The sequence below is a fragment of the Cryptomeria japonica genome, chromosome 11 (genome assembly GCF_030272615.1).
Source record: "Cryptomeria japonica chromosome 11, Sugi_1.0, whole genome shotgun sequence".
NCBI lineage: Eukaryota > Viridiplantae > Streptophyta > Pinopsida > Cupressales > Cupressaceae > Cryptomeria > Cryptomeria japonica.
The window spans coordinates 445,992,995-446,012,069 of record NC_081415.1 but is presented as its reverse complement, the minus strand read 5'-3'; the positions used below and the strand labels follow the sequence as shown (position 1 = coordinate 446,012,069).

Here is a 19,075-nt window from a genome sequence, read left to right as displayed (position 1 = left end):
TGAGTGGGTGGAACTAGTACCGAAGTAGTTAGAAGATAATCTTTTAAAGCTTGGAAAGCTTCCTGGCACTGTTCTGTCCATTTGAAAGTGACTCCTTTTTTGAGTAAGTACTGAAATGGATGACATTTATTTGCTAGCTGTGCTATGAACCTCCTTATAGACTGTAGTCTTCCTTGTAACCCTCTTAACTACTTAAGTTGTCTCATATCTTCACCATTTGATTCTGTACTAGGAGATGTTGGTGTTTTCTTGCTCGTTTGAGATGAAGAAGGAAATGCTCGTGTTGACTTGACAACTGACTTTGATATATGTATTCTGACGGTAGCCTTGGTCTGTTCAATATATCTAATGTACGTTGTCTTGCTTTTGTTATATTTGGTACATGTTTATATCCTAACCCTTGATTCTTTGGATTTTTCGTTTGGTACAACGGGTTCTAATCTTCCTTGCTTTTGTAATCCCAAGCTTGTGGTACCATCATACCCATGTTTTTGTAGCATCTTGAATCCGTTGCCATATTGATCTAATGTAATATGGGTATTGTCATGTCATCTTCTTCTCTGTATATCCAATGATTGACATCTTCATTCAAAGATTCTTATAAATCTCCTCACCTAATGAAAGAGCATGAATCTGAGTATTTGACTAGTTCTTTTGCTTTGTCTTGTTTCATTACTGTGCTTTGAGGCTTCCCAAAAGACCGTGGAGAAAGAGATAACTGTTTTGCATTTGAGCTACTTGAAATAGAGTATTCCCCACAACCAACATCCTTAATCTGCAAAGAAGATGTTGTAGGCACATTCTTCTATATTTCTGTGATTGTTAATGACTCCATTTGTGTAGTGAGGGGTGCTGCTTGATTAATAGGTACTTGGTTATCTACACTTGCTTTTAAGTGATTACAGTGTTGGAATGGCTTTGGATCACCCTTTATGGTGATTTCAATGCCATTGTACGAGAATTTAACACATTGATGAAATGTTGATGGTACAACTTGCATGGTATGAATCCATGGGCGACCCAATAACATGTTGTACCCTAGTTCTCTATCCAACACTTAGAAAGTAATTGTTAGGACCCGAAGTCAACTAAAAGGGGGGGGGGGGGTGAATCAGTTGTCAGTTAATTTCAACCCAAATCTAACTTAATCAAACTTGATACATAATACCGATAAACCAAACTTAATGTCGGTTGACAGATTAGCAATTAATATTAATACCAGTGAAACTCAATGCATAAAACAGAAAGAGAAACAACATCCACAACACATAATGCAGAGATTTGTATGTGGAAACCTTGTAAGGGGAAAAACCACGGTGGGAAACCTTACCGATACTACTGCAGATAGTAGTTGTATACAAATGGGGTTTGCACATGCAGATAGGCCAACCGCCTAGAGCTCCCTGGTCAATCACAAAATAAGAGTCACACTGACTACAATTGGATGGTTAAATCCAATGATTATGTACTGCTTAAAGTAGCATCTCCAATGTTGGATTCAGTACCGATTAAGCTCATATAATCACCTTCAAACCTTCCTTGAATCTTCTCTATGGTCTGCTCATATGATCTTCAATATTCGCACATACCATGTTACAATACCATAACCTTACAATAATATCTGTGTCTCCATCTCACAAATGAGATCTTACATATATACCAAAATCTAAGACCAAATGTGTAGGTCGATTTACCAAGAATATTACAATTAAACCAATTACAAATAAGTCAAGATGCGATGCATCATGTCGGCTCAATACATTTACAACAATATCCAATTAATAAATCATCTCCATAACGTGTTGTGCTGATCTGGAATAGATAATGCATGTTGGTCTATAACCTAGACCAATTTGCCGGTAACAACAAATATGTCAACCCGATTAGACCAATAACCAAAATACCAAAACCAAGTGTTGAAACCATGTTTTCGACATAACCAAGTGATCTCCAGATGATAACAAGTCATCCTCAGTGCCGGTGAACAATATACCGGTGACTGTGCATAAGTCACTGAACTTGCCGGTGAACATAATGTGTCAGTTAACCATAACCAAAGATTTCAAGAAGAATAAGTGTTGACATCAATGAAAAAACTAATGCAACACATCCATAATACCAACAATCTCCCCCTTTGACATTGATGACAACACAAGATGGAAAAACATCTAAGTGCCAAAACAGAATGCCAAAAATAAAAAACCAACAATCTCCAGAATAGATCAAGACCAGAAATCAAAATACAAATGTAGAGAGTATATATCTCTCCTCCAAGGTATAATCTCTCTCCCAATAGGATAATGTTTTTCCATAGATATCTCTCCCCCTTCGACATCAAATGACAAAGCAATACAAATACTAGAACATACAACCAATTACAATAATCAATTGTTTTAACCAACTACTCCCCCTGAGAAGTAGCTCTCCTCCATCAAAGTCGGAAAAAATGTTTTTCTATTAATTCTGTCGGTTTGATGCCAATCATCAACTGTCTAAGTCTCTACCGGTGAAGATATTACCCCAAGCTGGTCTCTGAGATATTCAAAAGTTTCCTTAGGCAAAGGCTTAGTAAAGATATCTGCAATCTGCTCTTTAGTATTCACATAAACCAATCTCACTTCTTTTGCTTCAACATTCTCTTTCAGAAAATTATATTTGATAGAAACATGTTTAGTTTTAGAGTGAAATATTGAATTCTTTGATATATCAATTGCTGCTGAATTATCACAATAAATGATTATAGGTTCTTTGCATTTTACCTTTATGTCCTTCAACATTTGTTTAATCCATAATACCTGAGTGCAATTAGTTGCTGCTGCAACATATTCTGATTCTGCTATTGATAATGATGTAGAACTCTGTTTCTTGCTCAACCATGAAAATAATCTGCTACCAAGAAAGAATGGCCCGCCGGTGGTGCTCTTTCTATCATCTACATCTCCTGCCCAATTTGCATCAGTGTATGCACATAAATCAAAATTTTCATCTTTAGGATACTATAAACCAAGATTTGTTGTGCCTTGTAGATACCGGAAAATCCTTTTCACTGCTGATTCATGATTTTCTCTAGGATTACTCTGAAATCTTGAAACAATACATATTGCATTCATTATGTCGGGTCTTGTTTGTGTCAAATACAGTTACCTCCAATCATAGATTTGTATCTTGTCGGATTAACAGGAGCCGAGTCATCCTTCAATGCCAATTTTTCTGTTGTAGTCACAGGAGTACTTACCGGTTTGGAATTTTCCATACCAAATTTCTTCAATAGTTCTTTCAAGTACTTTGTTTGACATATGAATAAACCTTTATCAGTCTGTGAAATCTGCAATCCTAAAAATAATTTTATCTCCCCAATCATAGACATTTCAAATTCTTCCTGCATCTTATTAGCAAAGTCTTTACATAATCCATCTTCTCCTCCAAAAATGATATCATCAACAAAAACTTCAATAACCAAGATGTCATCATTAGTCACTTTGAAATATAAGTTGCTGTCAGCATTACCTTTAGTTTAACCAAGCTTCAAAAGATATTTGTCCAATCTAGCATACCAAGCCCTAGGAGCTTGCTTCAATCCATACAAAGCTTTCCTTAATCTGCAAACCATATCTTTATCATATTTGTCAATGAAAATCCATTAGGCTGTTCAATGTAAACTTCCTCTTCAAGATCACCATTCAGAAATGCACATTTTACATCCATTTGATATACTTTATAGTTCTTGTGAGCTGCAAATGCAAGAAATAATCCGATTGCCTCAATTCTAACTACTGGTGCAAAGGTTTCATTGTAATCAATTCTCTCTTTCTGTGAATATCCTTTACACACTAATCTTGCTTTGTTTCTGACTACCTTACCATCTTCATTAAGTTTATTTCTGAATACCGATTTAGTTCCAATTACATTTTTGTCTTTAGGTCGAGGAACCAATGTCCATATATTATTCTTTTCAATTTGTTCTAATTCATCTTCCATAGCTTTAGTCAAATGTTTATCTTCACATGCCTCAATAACTGATGTTGATTCAATTTGAGAAATTAAACATACCTCTTCATTTGCCAGTCTTCTTGTCATAACACTTTGATACTTATTCCCAATTATTTGACTTTCAGAGTGATTTAGTCTTACATACCTGGGTGTGTTCACTTGTTGATGTTCTTTAGTCACTGTGGAATTATCCGATGATGCCGGTGTGATTGGATCCACATTCTGTATCGGTGCACTCTGTATAGGTTCATTTATGATCATCTCAACTGTTGGTTTAAAATCCATAGATCTTGAATTTCCTGTAAATTGTTCATCTATCTTCACATTAGCACTCTCAATGATTTTCTGCAATCTTTTATTAAAACATCTATATGCCTTGCTCTTAGATGAATAACCAAGAAATATTTCTTCATCACTTCTAGGATCAAATTTACCAATATACTCATCTCTCCTAATGTAACATTTGCTCCCAAATATTCTGAAATATTTAAGAGTTGGAGTATTACCAAACCATAGTTCATAGGGGGTCTTACCGGTTTCACTTTTGATGTGAACTCTGTTAAAAGTGTAAACCGTTGTATTCACTACTTCTCTCCAGTACACATGAGGTGTCTGAGGTGCTGATAGTTGTCTTCTGATTCCATTCACTTCACAAAATGTATTAAACTCCTTAGATGTAAATTCACCTCTTTGATCCGATCTTAAACATTTGATTTTCTTATCGGTTTCATTTTCTACCATTGTCTTGAATAGTTTGAATTTCCCAAAAGCTTTTGATTTCTCTTTGAGAAAAGTAACCCAACACATTCTAGAATAATCATCAATGATTAGCATAAAGTATCTCTCTCCTTGTAGACTTTTTGTTCTTACCGGACCACACAAGTCAGTATGGATTAAATCAAGAACATTATTGGGTTTCTCAGAAATACTCTCGAAAGTTGTTCTAACTTGCTTTCCCATTTGACATTCTTTACATACCGGATTACAAGGTTTTGCAATCTTAGGTAAATCCCTTACTGCCTTAGATGAATTGATCTTTATAATGCAATCAAAATTCACATGACAAAGTCTTTTATGCCATAACCAACTGTCATCAGTATGTGCAATCAAGCACGTCTTTTCACTGTTATTCAAATGAAAGATATTACCTTTAGTCTGATTACCGGTTGCAATCTCCAATCCAGTTCTATTCATGATTTTGCATTTACCATTCTTGAACTGTAACTGAAATCTCTTTTCAACTAATTGACCAACACTCAAAAGATTATGCTTCAAACCTTCAACATAATAAACGTTGTTAGTATTGTGCTTACCATCAAAAGATATAGTGCCTTTTCTTTTGATCAAACAAGCTTTATCTTCTCCAAATCTTACTAGACCTCCATTGTATTCCTGAAAATATAAGAATTTACTTTTATCACTAGTCATATGATGTGAACATCCAGAATCTATAATCCATTCATCATTTTCTTCAATTTTAATTGCCAGGGCCTGCTCTACCGGTGGAACTGTAGGTGCCGGTTGATCTTCTTTTATTGCAACAAAAGTTCATCCATTGTCTGTCGGTTCTTCATCAGAATCATCAGTAACTCCTTCATCAATATAGTAACATGATTTGTCTCTATTCTTCTTAAATCTGTATCTCTGATATTCAGGGTTAGGTTTGTATGTCCTTTTAGCTTCTTCTCTCAATCTTGCATGTCTATCAGGACATCTAGATGCCATATGACCAACTTTATTGTAGTTAAAACATTTAAATGGTGTTTTACCTTCATACTTACTTCCAATAGGACCTTTAGGCATTTTCCTTGCAAATAGTGCTTCAAGTTCTTCATTTTCCTTTCTGATATCTTCAAGTTCTCTTGCATAAAGTGCTTTCCAATCAGATTTGTCAGATGAGGATGATGATAATGATGCTTTGAAGGCTAAATCTGTCTTAATTGTAGCAACATGATCAAATTCCTCAAGCTCAAATGCTGAAAGTTTTCCAACCAAGGTATCTCTAGATACTGATGTATTAGGCATTGTTCTCAACTTATTAATAGTAGTTACTTTCATTTTGTATGCTGGTGGCAATGCTCTTAAAACTTTAAAAGCAATTTCATCTTCACTTAAAGATCCCCCACAACATTGTATTCCTAGAACAATTTCATTAACCCTTTCCATAAAAGCAAAAATTCTTTCATCTTCTTCCATTTTCAGATTTTAATACTTGACCCGGAAGCATTCCAGTTTTGCAATTTGACAGTGGTGTCTCCTTCATTCAATGTCTCCACTTTATCCCAAATAGCTTTAGCAGTAGATCGGTTTGATAATCCCATGATTTGCTGATCTGACAAGTTACTCAAGAGTGCTTCTCTTGCTTTGGAATCATTCTCTTGATCCTTACCCAATGTTGGTGGATTAGGTTGATTCGGTGTAGGACCAACATAGCCATTCTTTGTAATATCCCATATGTTTCTTCCAATGCAATTCAAATGTGTCTTCATTTTGATCTTCCATATACCATAGTTAGTTCCATCAAGTTTCGAATTGTCCTTCATGAAAAAGCTTGTTGCCATAAAATCTCCTCAAGCTGTTAAACTTTTGCAAAAAGAGGAGTTAGCTCTGATACCAATTGTTAGGACTCAGAGGCAACTGAGAGGATCTAACTTAATCAAACTTGATACTTAATACCGGTAAACCAAACTTAATGTCAGTTGACAGATTAGCAGTTAATATTAGTACTGATGAAACTCAATGCATAAAACAGAAAGAGAAACAACATCCACAACACATAACACAAAGATTTGTACGTGGAAACCCTATAAGGGGAAAAACCATGGTGGGAAACCTTACCCACAATCAGATGATACTACTGCAGATAGTATGTGTATACAAATGGGGTCTGCACATGCAGAAAGGCCAACCGCCTAGAGCTCACTGCTCAATCACAAAATAGGAGTCACACTGACTACAATTGGATGGTTAAATCCAATGATTATGTACTGCTCAAAGTAGCATCTCCAATGTCGGATTTAGTATCGGTTAAGCTCTTATAATCACCTTCAAACCTTCCTTGAACCTTCTCTATGCTCTGCTCATATGATCTTCAATATTCACACATACCATGTTACAATACCATAACCTTCCTTACAATAATCTCTCTGTCTTCATCTCACAAATGCGATCTTACATATATACCAAAATCTAAGACCAAATGTGTAGGTCGACTTACTAAGAATATTACAATTAAACCAATTACAAATAAGTCAAGATGCAATGCATCATGTCGGCCCAATACATTTACAACAATATCCAATTAATAAATCATCTCTATAACGTGTTGTGCTGATCTGGAATAGATAATGCATGCCGGTCCATAACCTAGACCAATTTGCCGGTAACAACAAATATGTCAACCCGATTAGACCAATAACCAAAATACCAAAACCAAGTGTCTAAACCATGTCTTCGACATAACCAAGTGATCTCCAGATGATAACAAGTCATCCTCAGTGTCGGTGAACAATATACCGGTGACTGTAAATAAGTCATTGAACTTGCCAGTGAACATAATGTGTCGGTTCAACATAACCAAAGATCTCCAGAAGGATAAGTGTTGACATCAATGACAAAACTAATGCAACACATTCATAATACCAATAGTAACCTTTGTTGTTATAGGTCCTATTTGCACTGGTAGTGTAACTACACCTCTTGAATGACGCTCTTCATTATCATATGCTTTGATGTTTATTCTTTTTGAAGGATCAATATGAAACTCGGAATATCCCAATGCCTTAACCAACTTTAATGTACAGATGTTGAGACCAACTCCCCCATCTATAAGTACTCTTCTGATTCTTCTCTTATGTATGTAAGCTTCTAGATGTAGCGGGTCATTATGGAGAAATCTATCACTAGGAACATCTTGTTCTGTGAACGTAATAGGAGTACCCTGTGCCAAATTGCCCACCATGGCTTGGAAGGCATTTTCATCTATATATCTCTGTCAACTACTGAATCTTGAAGCGCTTTGTCCAGGATAGCTTTATGAGTTGGTGATACACGCAATAGTTCAAAAAGTGATATCTGTGCTAGGGTTTTCTTAAGTTGGTCAACAACATTATAGGTCCCTACTACTGGTGGTGGGTTTGATGGTACTCCTTGTAAAGTTACTTTAGATTTGCGAGTAACTAGTGCACAGTCTCTGTTTCTAGGACTTATCGTTATTGTAGCCACTGTATCATCTCTTATTAGGGAACTATCTATGTATGACATACGCTGTGCTATCAAGGTTTATTTCACATCCCTCCCTATAGTCATCATGTGCAAGTCTGACATCTATAATATGTGCTATAAGTTCATCTTCAAACCATCCCGAGTGAAACGGTTCTTCATGCCCCCAATGCCTAAGACAAAGACTCTTGTCTTCATCATATTTCAGTGCTTTTGACAACATGCAAATTTGGTTATCATCGTTGTAAGTCTCTTGATATTGCTCATCATTATCGAGTGTTTCTTGTGAATCGTCATTTACTACATCTCCTGAGCTAATGGCATGAATAGTATAGTCGTATGAGACTTTTGTGTAGTTAGTTGTATTATCTTGTGTTCTTGATGTAGATGCCTTCCCTTTGTCATGTTTGACAAATGGATCCTTAAAGATGGTATGATTCGTGTTGCTGAAGTTTTGTTGGTGTCAATCGTGATGTCACCTTGATCGATCATATCTTGGATTAAGGTTTTCAATCTATAGCAACTTTCAGTTTTGTGACCTTTAGTACGATGATATTCACAGAAATCACTATCATTCCACCATGTAGGTTTGAAAGGACCTGGGTCATAAATAGCTATTTTTGGCAAAGTGATCATGTTTGTTTGTATCAACTTTTTTAACGTTGATTCAATAGGTTCCCCTAGAGGTGTGTAATTCCTTTTTGGAGCATTTAACCTTGGGAATTTTGTGTTCATAATTTGCACAACGTTTACATTGGTCGATACAGTGTTATTCTCTGTGTGTGGACTAAATGATTGACTTGGGCCTTGTAAAGACAAGACCGGTTGAGTTATGTTCACTGTACGGGCGTCTACAACACCATTGTTGGTCACATTTTTGTTTTTCGACCAAAATTTTGATTTAACATTGTTTTTATTGCCATATTTTATGAGACCTTGTTCTACTAGTCCTTTCTCACACTTTAGGGCTTTTTTAGTGATTTGTTTAAATTTGGTCAAACATTGCATTTGTATCGGGTACTTGATTTTAGGGATTAAGTTTTCCATGAACATGTCAACTTGCTCTGTTTCGGGAATAGTAGTCTTGCATCTCCTATAAAGAGCTCTCCATCTTTGTATGAAGGACGCGAATGTTTCATTCTCATATTGTATTGCGGCACATAAGTCCATCAAAGTGACTGGGGTTTCAATGTTATGCGAGAAGTTAGCAATGAAATTTTTAGTTAATTCACCCCATAATGTGATAGTTGGTGGTAGATGTGAAAACCACTCCAAGGCTGAGCCACCTAGACTTTAAGGGAACAATCTCATTAGATAAGTGTCTTCAGTTGCAATCTCTATACATGTTGTAAAAAACTCTCTGATGTGATCTCTAGGATCACCTTTCCTTCGATATCTGTCAAATTTTGGTGTTTCAAAATGTGGTGGGAAAGGTGGCATGTATAATGTGTGGTCAAAAGGATAAGGACGTAAGTCCTGCAGTGTGCAGCTCTTTTTATCGTTACTGGTTTGCGTAGTTGTCATTTGTTGTTGTAGATTTTGTACTTGTTGGGACAAAATATCTGTTTGAGTCAGGGGTACACTTTGCGTATGTATATTTCCCACAAAAGGATTTGTGGTAGTATAACTAGGATATTGTTGAAAGGTACCATATTTATAATTCCGTCTGTTATGAGTTCCACTAGGTACTGTGAAATAAGCGATATGTGAACCCATGTTTGATTGGGTTGTACTCGTTGTATTAGCGGATCTTGGGTTTGTATTCTGATAACTGTATGTAGATCCTAAAGACTAGGAAAGTAGAGGTTGAGTCACACTTGTTGTATGAGGAACTTGTGTTTGAATAGGTGCCAAAATATTCTATTCTTTGAGCTTCCCTTTATCCCCTTTCTTGCAATCCCCTTTTGGGTGGGCAAATGATTTGCAATTTGGACATGACTCCATCTTTTCCTCTAAAACCATCGTTTGTTTCCAGACACCCGACCTCGATTTGATTCCTAATGTGTCCGGTAGATTATGGATTGAATTCCATTTTATGCAAATCCTTGAAAGCATGTTTTAATTCGACGAATCAATGGATTCTTCTGCTTTCTTGAACTCCCCTAGGTTTTCACCTATTCTCCTTAGGGTTTCTATATCCTTATATTCTTGGGGCAATCCTGGTAATTTTAGCCATATTGGAACCCTACTGAGATTCTCTTCCTTTGGGTTAAAATTTGGTTTCCATTTGATAATATTAAATCCTTTCCCATCTATGAAGAAAGGACCGTTTTCCAAGATCCATTTTTTGTCCTGGGCAGAAGGGCATATAACTATAAAGAAACCATTTTCTATTGTTTTGAGTTCCACCCCCTCTCCCCAGATCGAACAACACCATGCTCGGACCTTGGAGAAAGTCGGCCATGTTCTCCCCCATTTCAAAAAAAGGGCATGCTCATTAAGAAATCTTATGCTTCCACTCCTTTCCTCATTGGAAATTTCAAGGTTCATTACTCTACTGTAGACTGAGTTCGGGCTTACCTTTAGGACTCTTGCCACTTCCGTCGAGGGTTTTTGTCTCCGGAATTTATCTTGCACCGTTTTAAAATCAATCTGTTGTCTGTTATTTAAAGTTGCATAGCCATCGAACTTCGTCTTTCTCGAATCCCTGAACTTATTTGTGGTTGCTCCATCTGCAAATCTTCTTTGTTTAGGGTTCTCCGGACCCTTCCATGGCCATGTCGGCCTTTTTTAGCTTGGTCGATCGTTCCTTTGATTCCCCCGGTTCCAGTTTCTATTCAGAGGCCATTTCAAATTCGAACCTCCTCTATAGCGCAACCCTTCATGTCTTCTGAAATCCTACCAGTCGCTCCTATCCGCCATTACCGTTAATCGTTATTGGTTTAATATGTATTGGGAAAATAAAATATTAGATGAGAATGGGTAGGTAAGATTTATTGGTTTTTGGATTATTTTCATTGGGTGGTTTTGGGGCTATGATTTGAATGGCAGCATGTGCATTTTGTTGGGTTACCATCTAGATTGATTTCTTCTGCATGTTGGAATTTGGAGCTTGAAGATTTTGGATTGAGCTTGCTTGGATTGTTGGACGCTTCTTCAGATTTCATTTCCATTACTTCAAATTCCAAGTTGGGGGATTTGCCCTTTGTATTTTATTTTTTTTTGGTTCAGATTTGTCTTCTTCGTGTTTGCAGAAAAGGTTGTCTTCCGAGCATGGGAAAATATTTGTATAGTTTTGATATAGTTGAGGTTGAAATATTTCATGAAATAATTTATATCATAAAGTTCTTATTATAGTTTTGGGGAGAGATTTATTGTTTTGAGATATTGTTTGCCGTGAACGAACGACTCTGCAAATGTGGGTGAATTTTATTGTGTGTGGATTTTGTCCATGGTTTGTATGATATTTGGATTGCTTTGGCTAGGATTTTCCTTGTGATCCTTATTGTTTTTGTGAAGTCGGGAATGTAATTGGTCTGCCTTTGCCGTAGGAGAGATATATCATAGATTTTTCCTTGAGTGTATGTGAATGTTATGCTTGGAGTCTGTTTTCTCAAAGTCTTTATTGGAGTTGTTGTTACTGTAATTGAGTTGTCGAGCCTTGAATAGAGCTTTGTGAGTTGTTTTCTATAGGAGTTTAGTCGAAAGCCATTAAGTTATGTTTTGCCTTTTTCTCTCTTATTTGGCTATGGATTTACATTTCGTTTGTTGCATTTGCTTTGTCTTGTCTGGGCGTTTCTTGCAAGTATGATTTTGGGACTTCGATATTTTTCCATGATTTTTAATTTGAAGTTGTATTCTAGTGTTTTTTTTGCAGTTTTTATGTCCGAGTCATATGCGCTGATAATTTTATCATATACACTATTATGTTAATTGTATGCACTAATCTGTAGATCATATGTGCTAGAAGTTTTGTCATGTGCTGAAAGTTTAATCAAATGTGTTGAATGAAATATCAAATCCGCTGGAGAATTGGTCATATGTGCTAATCTGTGTTTTTGCTTATTTGCTCTGGTTTTTCCGAATTTGATCTTGTACCAGAGGCTTATGTTGAGGTTTTGTAATGTTTTCCAACATTGAATTCTATCTGATTTGATGTTTTATTGTGATTTTATGCTCCGACGAGTTGATATGCTTTACCATAGAGGTTTTATGCTTCTCCAACATGTCGATAAGCCGTACTGTGAGGTTTATTTTATTTCTTTTTCTCTAGCGAGTTTATAAGCCTTGCTATTGAGGATTATTTCATGTTTATGGCAGATTCTGATTGCTCATTAGATGGCTTTTGATTTTATTATCTTGCACTGAGGCTCTTGAATGATATCGATGGCTATGTCTTCTTATGTGTTATGGAATCTTTTGGATCTTTCTTTGAGCCTCCTTCTTGTTATTGTTGTTTCGGGAACATGTTAGGGGGAGTGGGCTTTCATGTGATGACCGTGGTCATATGAGAGATAGGCAACTAAGAGGTTCCCTGTAAGGATGCTTAGAGTCTAGACCGCCAGGGCGTGCATTGGAAGTTTTCCTTATTGTAAACAAGTGATAACATTAATAATTAATTAGATGGGTTGGGTAATTAGGATTCATTTAATCAAGATAATTAATAATTTGTGAGTCCCAAGACTTGATCCTAGGGAGGATGTTTTAGGATAAGCTTGGGAAGGCCATTGCAATGGCTAGTCAATCTCCCTTGATTCTCTCATAGGTTGAGATGGCTCCACATCTCTATCAAGATTATGACTTTTAGGGCAGTGCTTTTATGTTTTTGGAGGATAGCATGCAATGACACTCCAGTCCTACATGTGTCCTTTGTTTGGTTTACGATTTTATCTTGATTGGTTAGTACGCCTCTGAGAGTTTATATTTGTGATTGCCTTATGACTATGTTGTTGTAGTTCTTGAGTTGTTGAGTCTCTTTGGTTGCTAGGTGTCAGCTTAGGTCTAGAGTGTGTGTTGTGACCTTATGTCATCTCCTTGCACAGGGGGTGGTTCCTTTGGTTCCACATGGTCGGGTGGTTGATACCTTCTTCCATTGGGATGTCTTCGTTGGTTCCTTTATGTGTGGATGTGGATTCTTCTTCATTGAAGCTTATGTATGATCATTGTAGCAGATGAATGTTAATGATACTATGACGTTTGTAATGTAATTATCTAGTAAAAGATGTAGATGAGATTATGTATTAGGAGAGCTATGCTCTTGATGTATAGTTCATGTATTTGTTATAGTGGATGTTGCCTTAGGACTTGGCATACGATTGTAGAGATAAATATTAAGATGTATTATGCATTTATTCTTGTGAAGAAATGGAATCATTACATTAGATGGTTGTGATGGGTTTATCTTGAAATAAAGTGGATTTGTGCCATTGGATGTTTGCAATGGTATTCTCATTATGGTTAATTGTAATGGTTAGAAAGGAAGCTATGGCTAATAGATGAGTTGTTGTACTTAATGTTAAAAGGAATTCATGTAGATGGAATTGTCATATTTTAAGAATTATGGTTGGTAAACGATATTATGTTTATGTAGATGACATTTATTATATTTATGTTCATGATAGTAGAAGAAATGGTTAAGGGATTAGGAACTTTTGGAATTGGTTAATAAATGAAGTTAAGGAATATGGATAGGGATTGCATTAATAGTATAGCATATCATGTTAATTAGTTGCATATCATGAAAGATATGAATTAAGTGTATTGCATTGGTAATGAATATCTTAAGGGTTGTAATGAAAATGAGTAGATTGTTATTGTTTATGTTGGTTATATAAGCAATGTCATTGAGATACCCTAGGGAGATGATAGTAATGTTATGTTATTTCGCTTGCGTAATTAGTTATGATTCATGTTCGTAGTGATTAGATGATAATGGAAGTAATTTATGGACGATGACATGTGTTGCATTAGATGTTAATTTTAAAAAAAAATTCTCCATTATAATTAATCAACAAGTTATAATTAATCAATCTAAATTATTAAATAAATATAATGGAAATAATAAAAAGCCTAAACAATATTTTAAAGGCCAATTAACTTTAATAATTTATTTACTGTTCACGAAGAGTTGGTTTTGAACGGTTGGGGAGATTTTAATTCCCCAAAAACTTTCTGAGTGGGGGTCTTTGGTTTTTAAAAAAAAATGGGAATATTGGAGGAGATGGGAGGAAGGATACTACAGAGGGTTATTATGGCCAACAAAGCACCATAATGCTCTCTCCATCTTTTTGTATCTTATAGAGTTCAAAGACCACACAATTCATCCCTATTTGATTTTCTTAATTATAAATAATACATTTAATTGTAATATGTCGAGATTTCTATTGAAGATTTTACTATTGAATTTGAATTCTAATGGCTTTAAGATGCATAATAATGAGATTATGCACTTTTCTATTGTGAATAAACTTGTTAAAGTTGTTAAAGTTTTCTTTGTTTAACATTACGATGAGTAATCAAGTAAACGATTTCAAAATTTCAGTGATCCACCATTATTCATATTGTTGTATTAATATATTGTTATGATGAGAATGGTTGTTTCAATATGTCAAAACGGAAGTCTTGGAATAGGGCATGGGCATTCATAAAAGGATAAAGAATAGAAGAATTTTATTAGATGTAATAGGAAATATATTGTATTGTTGTACAAATTGTATCCTCAATATAATTTTATACTCAATCAAGCCCCACTTTAGCGTTTCTACCTTCTATGTCCTAATTATGACTAATTTTGCTCACATTGGTGCCAAATCTGTGATCTTTGTTCTCTGCTTTGACTCTTGGACCTTGTTTCAGCCGAGATGGATTAGACTAGGATGCCTGGAGCTTTTTGTCCTCTTGGACTCTAACACTAAGCACCATAGTATATGCCAAAAGGGCCCAAATATGAACTTTGATCTAATGGTCAAAGTAAAAGTTGAGCCAGAAATAATTTTCAATGTCATCCTTTGCAATATTCAACACGTTTCACGAGGATAGGTATAAAAGAAAGTCTTATCCCCTCATTTGAAACATCTCTCAATCATCTCTCCTTGTAGTGCTCCTCCTCGATCCATCCTTTGTTGATTTAAGCCATGATTTACATTTATGATGCAATGGATAGTGATTATGTTTTTATGAATACGTGATGATTAGATGATGCATATCATTTATGGATACTAACCCATGTGCTAATGTATCTAGTTAGGCTATGATGTATTATGAATCAAAGTATTATGTGTATGATCTTGATTGTGGTGCGAGGAGATGATGTCTTATCACTCTCTTAGGAGAGACATAGGATGTCATGATTTCCCTTCACCAATGTGCATGTATATGTTAAATATATATTATGCTTGCATGTGTTTATTGGTGATGCAGGGTTGCAGGTACATGACATCGACTCCACCTAGTTCATGGGTTTAAGTGTGTCTACATAATCCCGATGGAGGTTGTGGGAGATAGCATATTGGCTCAGTTATCCCAACTTTAAACCTTTGCCCTATATTGAAGGAATAATCCTTGTCTTGCACCTACATGATCGGGTCACCATTTAGGCCATATCGGATAACCCTAGTTGAGTATGTTTGTGCTTGTGTAAGTGCTGATTTTTCCATGTCTTTTTATTATTAATTGATAATTATAAATATTAAATTTATGGTCTACATTTTCTTAGTAATTAATACTGTTATAATTAAGAAAGTCAAATAGGGATGAATTGTGTGGTCTTTGAATTCTATAAGATACAAAGAGATGGAGAGAGCATTATGGTGCTTTGTTGGCCAACTATGAAGCCATAAGTTTCCTTGGACTTACTTCAAATTTGAAAAACCCGACCTTTTACAAAGGATCTACAATTTGAAGTAGATGTGCTTGAAGAAATTTGGTGTAGCATGCATTTTTGGACAGTCAAGCATTCATATAGCTAATTCTCATGCATGCTTATCTAATTTAATGCACATGCCCATCTAATAGCATGATATGGTAAAGAATAACAATAAATCAAGTTTGTACTCTTTATTTGATTCAAGATTTAGCCAAAGCATTTCATATGTTATACTATATTGCACATTAGGTTGTTGGCTATATTACCTTCTATTTTTTGTTTTCCCATGTTTGTCCCTTCAAGCCTTCCAAGCCTTAATTAACACAATCACTATTTCACTGATAATTTTGTCATATAGAGTCAAAATCAAGCACACGAGATATCATCGGAAAGTTGATTCCAATACCGATTTCAAATCTAGTGGTGGTTTTGTCAAATTCTACTCTTGGTTTTTGGTTATAGGCCTCCAAAGTCAGACTTATTTTGTGTGCTTCTAGGAACATAACTTGGGGAAATGGACTTCATTTTTTAACATTTTCACATCATAATAAAGATTTGATACCATGTAGAAGTTGTCAATCAACCATGGGAGCTATGAATCATTTGTAAGCATAACACCTATCTCACAAAAGAGATCAAACAAAGATTGTATGCTCTTAAATAGCCAAAGAATTTTGTATATTGCACAAGCAATAATTGGAGATACAATATCGGAGGTAAAATTACAATGAATGAATGAATCCTTATAAAAGATGAATGAAACCCCAAGTGCAAACCCTAATGCTAAAATCAAGAGAACTAAAGCAATGCAAAGTAAGAGCTAAATTAAGCTCAACTACATCTAGAACTAATGTTAGAAAATAAAAATATAGATAATATAAAGTCCTTAAGTTTAGATTAAGTAAAAAAGTAATAAAGGACCTAATTAATAAATAATCAGATAAATATACTAATTACTCCAAGAAGAGGCTGACATTTAGGTAAAACATTGGACCCTAATCTGTTAGTAGGAATGCAAATTTATTAAATACAACTCAATAGTTTTTAGCGAATAGGACACTCTTAAGTCGAGCATGAAAATCATATTGATTAAACTTAGAATTCTAAAATGCTATAGAACCCTGAAGAAGAGAAGAGTAAAACCCAAAAAAGATTTTTAAGAAATCATAAAGATGTGATAGTATTTCACTAAAATCAACATACTAAATGTGATACCCCTCCATGTTTTAGACATTGTTTCTATTCAGATGGACTCATGGTGACTTCTTTAGTTTCATATATGGTTGTGATGATGCTACATGCTATGATGATTTATCCTTATGAGACTTTGCCATGATGTTAGAGTTGATATACATGCTATGATTTATGTTTATGTTGCAATGGATTTTGATTATGGTCTTTATGATTAAGTGATGATTAGGTGATATATATCGTTTATGGATATTGGCTCATGTACTAACGAACCTAGCTAGACTATGAGATGTATGAAATTTTGATTCATGTTTTATGTGTATGATCTTGATTGTGGTGTGTAGGGATGATGTCTTATCACTCTCTCAAGAGAGACATAGGATGTCACGACTTCCCTCCACCGATGTGCATGTACATGTTATATATGTGTGCATTTGTGATGTAGGGTTGCAGGTAGAAGGCATCGACTCCACCTGGTTTCATAGGTCTGAGTGTGCCTACATAATTCCAATGGTGGTTGTGGGAGATAGCATTTTGGATGGACTATCCTAACTTAAAACCTTTGCTCTCTATCAGAGCAATAATCCTTGTCTTGCACTTACATGATCGGATCGCCATTTAGGCCATATCTGATAACCCTGGTTGAATATGTTTGTGTTTGTGTAAGTGTCATCTTTTCCATTTTGTTTATTATTAATTGATTATTATAAATATTAAATTTATGGTTTACATTTTATTAGTAAGTAATATTGTAATATATGTATAAATATTTATGAATAAACTTTATAACCTTATTAATAAATTAATCTATAAATAATAATTAACTAATCTAATTTATTAAATAAATACAATAATATAAATAATTAAAACTTAAACAATAGTTTAATGAAAAATTAATTTTAGTAAATGATTCTTCGTTCTGGGTTAGTTGGTTTGAATGGTTTGGGGAAGGTTTTAATCCCGTGAAAGCTTTATGGGAGGAAGTTCTTGTTTTTTGGAAGAAAAAAAATTAGGAAATTGGAAGGAGATCGGAGCAAGGCTTGTGCAAAATGGTTTTTGGATTGGATTGATAGCTCTCAAATCTTGTTCAAGCTTGGATTATATTGTGTTATTCCAGGTTGGTTCAATTTTTCTCCTGAATGTGATTATAGTTTCTTTGGGGTTGCTCAGAATACCGAAATGAAATTTAACTTGTGATTATGTAATGTTTGGGATTTGTTGATATGTTTATGTCGTCCTGATTATTGCCTTTGTTTCTCAAATGTTCTCGAAGTTGAATAATGTATTTGTTGTGTATGATTCAATGACATTAATATCATTTTGAACCCTGTTTTATTCAGAAGGCATTGTATTTTTTTTATCTCTATTGAGGGCGTTTAAACTTTGTTTGTTATCTAATCCATCAATAATCCTATTTTGTTTCATTGTTTTCTTTTAGCTTCTTGGTCGGGTTGCGGCTCTGTTTATTTTCTGCATCTTTTTCCGTGATTGTTTTTATTTTGTTTGTGGAGGCACTCCACCCACCAGCATGGGGAGACCTCCACCCATGTAGCATGGAGAGGCTATCTTCCCACCTGCATGGGGAGGCCTCTACCCACGATGTAGGGAGGATCTCTGCCACCTACGTGGGGAGCTCTCCACCTAGACAGTGGGGGGGGAGGTGTAGGTGAGGGGCAGCCTGCCAATCCATTTTCCACGCCCAACCAATAGTGCAACTCCCAGCTAGTCAAAATTGGTGTTTGGGGTTAAATTTATGTTATATTATAATGTTATACATTAAGTATTGGATTTAAGGGTTTTGGCAATAGTATTTAGTATTTCTATTTTGCAATGTCGACGTCTACCCATTAATTCTTATGCCTTATAGTT

The 19,075-nt window shown here is 35.3% G+C and overlaps 1 protein-coding gene across 5 annotated transcripts in view; it reads left to right on the top strand.

Moving 5' to 3' along the window:
* The window catches only part of LOC131041396 (haloacid dehalogenase-like hydrolase domain-containing protein At2g33255), a 125,507-nt gene extending 106,734 nt beyond the window's left edge, over window positions 1–18,773 (top strand). The window contains exon 6 of one of the 5 annotated variants that reach the window (XM_059213900.1): window positions 18,645–18,773. In XM_059213900.1, the coding sequence (XP_059069883.1) occupies window positions 18,645–18,758 (114 nt within the window). In that variant the 3' untranslated portion in view covers window positions 18,759–18,773. Of the gene's footprint in view, window positions 1–15,570; window positions 15,719–17,550; window positions 17,572–17,651; window positions 17,936–18,644 lie in introns of those variants that run through there. The other 4 variants (XM_057974452.2, XM_057974457.2, XM_057974458.2 and 1 more) reach the window with 4 other exon arrangements.
* Window positions 18,774–19,075: the final 302 nt, after the last annotated feature.